Raw genomic sequence first — 5267 nt, 5'->3', positions numbered from 1 at the left:
CTACGTATATGGAATAACTGTTTTATAAAAGCAATAATCCCAGTGAAGCCGTAGTTTACAGTGAATTTAAAACAGCTAAGGGGTTTTTAGGGGTTTTCTAACAACGCCCCTTAGCTGTTATAAATTCACTGTAAACCACGGCTTCTTGGGGCTTATTGCTTTAGTTTATGATGTTGATTTGAGGATTGATATTTGTGTTTCAGGACGTTGGGCTTGCGTAGGCCTGCAATTTCCAGTATGGTGGGAGTTCTGCTCATTCTGGCCTTCACGTCTCATGTGTCTTATCTGACCTTTGTCAGTTTTGACTACGGGTACAACATGGCTGCCAACGCCACCATAGGTAAGTGTTGTGAAAACAGCAGTGTGTTTACATACATGATTCTACAGTGCCTATGATAAGCTGATAACGTGTAAGTTCATGTAAAAATGTCCTAAATGTTTTTTGTTGTTTTTGGAAAAGGCTATGGATGGATTGTATTTACTTAATATTTGTAATACTTGTATTTATCTTAATAAATGTTTCTGGGTTTCTTATTGTGTAAATGATTAATCAGTGTACTTTATTCCAAATAGATTGGTATTATTGGTATTACACAGAATACAAAATATTGAGGTCTGACTTTTCACAATCCAGTCAATTCCAAATCAAGTCAAAAACTGGGGATTGGTATTACACAGAATACAAAATATTGAGGTCTGACTTTTCACAATCCAGTCAATTCCCATTGAATAAAATCAAGTCATGACCTATATTTTTAATATCCTGTTTCATTCAGAAAAATATCCCGTTACTGGATTAAAATGAGTTTTGAATGCGGTTTCATATTGACTGTAATCAAAGCACAGTTAATTTATTGATCACTGTAGATCTTTGCATGTAAATGCCTGCATCAGTTGTTCTGTCAGCTTTGTAACATTTTTGACAGGATTTATCATTTCAAAATCTCATGTAACCATGGATAGATTTTCTTGCATTGTTTTCACAAAGTGCTTGTTTTTTGGTCATTTTTAAGCTTTTTGTTCTATGTTAATACACTCGGCTTTGTGTAAATACTAGGTCTACAGGTCTTCACTTGACATTTCAATTAAAAAAATTGAAAAAAAAAATAAAAAAAGGTTAATAAAATAACAAATAAGAAGGAAAAGGCATAAATGGTACACAGGAACTTGTATTATCCTAAACAATGATTTGTTTTATTATATTTACATTCTGGAATGATTAAGATTTTTTTAATGTTATTGAAAAGTCTCACATGCTCACCAATACTGCATTTATTTGATCAAAAATACAGTAAAAACAGTAATATTTAAATATTACTATTTAAAAATGATTGTGTATATAAGAATTTTTTTATCTCTCTATGTATGTGTATATATATATATATATATATATATATATATATAATGCATGTTGTGTTAATAGTTAATATATATTTTAAACTGTAATTTAGCTAATTTTCATCAACTGCATCAGTGCAAGACCAGCTTCACATTATGTAACACTTAAACTAAAGGCTGGAATACACTACAAGATTTATGCCCTGATTTTCCGCCAATTTACCGTTTGGAGAAGTTGACGCTATAGTTGCTGAAAGTCAAAGGCAGTCTGCAGATTTGAGTTGACAAATTTCATAGAAAATCGCGTAATGTATGATGGTTTTTATTTGGAATAATGTATGCTGATGAATCATTTACAAAATAAGAAACCCAGAAACATTTATTAAGATAAATACAAGTATTACAAATATTAAGTAAATACAATCCATTCATAGCCTTTTCCAAAAACAACAACAACAAAAAAAATGTTAGCTTCAGACTATGATTCCATCCAGTCGGAGCATATGAAACAGGTTTGATATTTTGAGCTGATTTTAGAACACATATTGTTTTCAATTGTCATTTCTGCGTGCGTTTGTTGTGATCGGAATGACTTTAAAGCCTGGTAGTGTATGATCCTCAGTTGTTTAGTGTATAATGGCCAGTTTTTCGTCTGCAATTATTATAAAGTCGGTATGATGTCCAGTATTTTAATATCTGTTCAGTTTTTAAAAGTCGTGGTGTGTATTCCAGCCTTAAAGGTTTAAAAACAAAACTGATACAGTAATAGGCTACATTAGGTATTTGTTTCTCACCCATCTGTCACAGGCATGATAAACTTGTTATGGTGGCTGTGCTGGTGTTGGCTGAACCGGAGGATTTTGCCTTACTGGTGGAAGTGTGGGATGGTGGTGCTCTTACTGCATGGTCTTGCCCTGCTGGAGCTGCTGGATTTCCCTCCACTCTTCTGGGTTCTAGACGCTCATGCCGTCTGGCATCTCAGCACCGTGCCCGTCCACTTCCTCTTCTACAGGTACACATGCACGGCCTGTATGTCTAAATTGTGTGTCTGCAGCATGTAAATTGCACATATTAATTATGGTGCACATATTATAGTTTTTACACATTTCTTAATACTTAAAGTATTAATTTTTTTCCCGCATGTTATGTGCAGGGTTCTATAGAAATGGGTCCCGGTGCTTGTATTAAAACAACAACAAAACTAAACTACCCTGAAAACAAATTGGTGTAGGATTTACTTTGAAGCTGTTTTCATTTAGAAATTGCTGCTAAATTTCACAAATAATTACAAAAACGGCAAGTAACCTGTGAAATAAACATGACATTTTTAAGAAGAAATGTTCTTGTAAAACATACAAAATTATTTTTACAGTGTATGTTTTCCTTGTTTTTTGTTTCTTGTAGCTTTCTCATAGATGACAGCCTTCACCTCCTCAACACAGAGAAGCCTGGAGTGAAACTGGACTAGGCAGAAACCGTCTCAGAACACCAACTCCTCCTCTCATATCCTTCCCATCAGGGCAAGTGCGAGCCGGACTGAGCCAGGCCTCAACCGCAGTGGCTTCCGGCACGTGTCCTGGGGCTGAAGTTTTGAATATTTATCGTTTTCTTTGTGATTCCAGATTCTTTTTACCATAACTTTTTATTTTTGCTTTGTACAGAAAGGGTTGTTTGTTTGGTCCGGATGTGCTACTATACTGTAGTTGAAACCTGATTGATGTTTGCATTCACTTGAGCTTTGCCTTCAGTTAAGAAGTAAATCAGCCTTTATCAACAAAGCACTCTTCTAAAAAGGTGCACTGAATAATAACCATCTTTGCAGATGAATATCTTCACATAAGTTGTCCTTATCTCCCATTTCTATCTATCTATATTTATGGTGCTTTATTTAATGGCCCTGAAGTGAATATATTTCAGAGATAGAAGTAGATTGAGCTTTAGTTTTAAACATCCATTCACTATAAGCGTGCTGAACATCAAAGGAGGGGTTATGAGTGAGCAGTGTGCTCTGTTTCTGAGACTGTGGCGGTTACCTCACCATGGCAATAGCAGTAGCTACCAGCAGAGAGTGCAGTGCTGATTAGTTTTCACATTGCGGGAAGTCACTGATCACTCTTCTGTGAATTCCCGGCATAGACTTGTGATGGATTGGACGTTTTGTTGTTGTAGCAGTGCATATCAAGTTACCCATTGTTTTCTGTAGTCATCACTCACTTTAATCACTGTAGATTTAAATGGAGTAGTCCACTCACAAATGAGAATTGTTAACGTTTGCTCATGATGATTTTTAGTGAAACACATAAGGAAAAGTTATTAAAAGTTATCATATAATTAAAAATAAAAGGTGACCAGGGACAGACAAGCTTCAAAAATGACAAAAAGCACCATTAAAGGTATCAAAAAAAGACTAGTCTATATGACCTGTGCTCTATATAGGCCCTTTCACACCAAGAACAATATCTATAGCGATATCTGTGAAGTTTTAAAAATCATTCTATTTCTGTGAGAACAAGAAAGTCCACATCACTATAACAATAACAACACAGAGGAATGATATCATTGGAATCACTTTCAGAACAATGTTTTCTAGCTCATAAACACATTGACAGACAATCAGAATCTCAAGCGTTTTAAGACCCCCTGTGATGAAAATCAAGTTTTTAATGTTGTTTACATGTCTATCAAGTGTTTTTAATATGCTTAAAGACAAACCATGTGCAAATTCATCAGTCAACACCATTTCTGAGCATTTTCTCCTTAAAACCGCAGTGTGCCAAAGACAGTAGGAAACTGGCTGTTTCAAACCGCTTTTTTGGTACTATCACGAACCAATCCCAACAACTTGCAGGGTGGGGCTTTTTATATCATTCTCAAAGCGTTTCTACCTAAGGATGTAGATTTTTAGAAGATAGCTGTCTAAGATGGCAACAGGAACGTGGTTTGTGTAACATTAGTGACACATTATTAACTGTTTGGTAATGTTGTCAAACCAAAGGCTAATGATATCAATTACTGTTACGTGTCCGACGTTGTAGAGCGTGATACATTCTGATACATTAAATTCTATACGACCCTGTATAATTCGTTCTTCCTCCTCTTCTTTGGAATCAGTTTCTGATTCAGACATATATGGCTGAATTAATCCAATATCGCCGCTTGCCATTGTGTAGCATTTACTACTACAGTTAACCAAGAAAGTGGAACAGGTAGTCCAAACTGGTGCGATTGAGTGGTCTAATTTGCATATTCTTGGATTCGCATATACTAAATGAGGCAAGGGTAGAGTTATATTTAAGGCATGAAGAAATTATTTTATATTATCGTTATAGTTATTTTTCTTGGTGTGAACAGGCATTATTTCAAGTCTCTGTGTGGACCAAAATGTCATTATTTATCGATAATATTTTGCTGAAACTCTGTCTCATGACATGTATAGTATGATGATAAATGGTGCTTTATTGCCATTTTGTAGGTTGATACAAAGGCTTTTGGTTCACAGCGTGAACACTCTGCTAAACGTCTCCTTTTGTGTTCCATGAAGGAAAATCATGAGTAAATGACAGATTTGTCATATTTGGGTCAACTATTTCTTTTCAGCACCACAGAGCTACTTGTTGCCTGAATATAAAATACTGACTCGATCCTTATGACAGAAAGAGTTAGAGAGTGGCATGTTATGTGATTGCAAAGAAATTACTTTTCCTTTTGATTGGGATTTTATAGCATGGTTTTTCTCTGTGTTGCTGCTTTATCTTTGTTTTTCATTTCCTTGCATTTTTATATATCCAATCACTTTGTGCTTTATTTTGACACATTTTAATATAAATTTGTTCTTTTTATTTCACAAAGAATGCCTTTGCAATGAATATATTACATAGAATTGGTTTTCCACAGAAGGTAATGGAAAAGGGATAAAGAAGGATTTATTT

At 34.9% G+C, this 5267-nt stretch overlaps 1 protein-coding gene across 1 annotated transcript in view; it reads left to right on the top strand.

The window, feature by feature from the left end:
* Positions 1–4049, top strand: part of LOC107694083 (post-GPI attachment to proteins factor 3) — a 10680-nt gene extending 6631 nt beyond the window's left edge. The window contains exons 7-8 of the mRNA XM_016493678.1: positions 2146–2350; positions 2743–4049. Coding sequence (XP_016349164.1) covers positions 2146–2350; positions 2743–2806 — 269 coding nt within the window. The 3' untranslated portion in view covers positions 2807–4049. The remainder of the gene's footprint in view (positions 1–2145; positions 2351–2742) is intronic.
* Positions 4050–5267: the final 1218 nt, after the last annotated feature.

Source organism: Sinocyclocheilus anshuiensis, unplaced genomic scaffold (genome assembly GCF_001515605.1).
Source record: "Sinocyclocheilus anshuiensis isolate Anshui unplaced genomic scaffold, SAMN03320099.WGS_v1.1 scaffold2046, whole genome shotgun sequence".
NCBI classification, from domain to species: domain Eukaryota; kingdom Metazoa; phylum Chordata; class Actinopteri; order Cypriniformes; family Cyprinidae; genus Sinocyclocheilus; species Sinocyclocheilus anshuiensis.
Note: the sequence above shows the minus strand (reverse complement) of the source record. Positions and strands in the feature narration are given on the sequence as shown.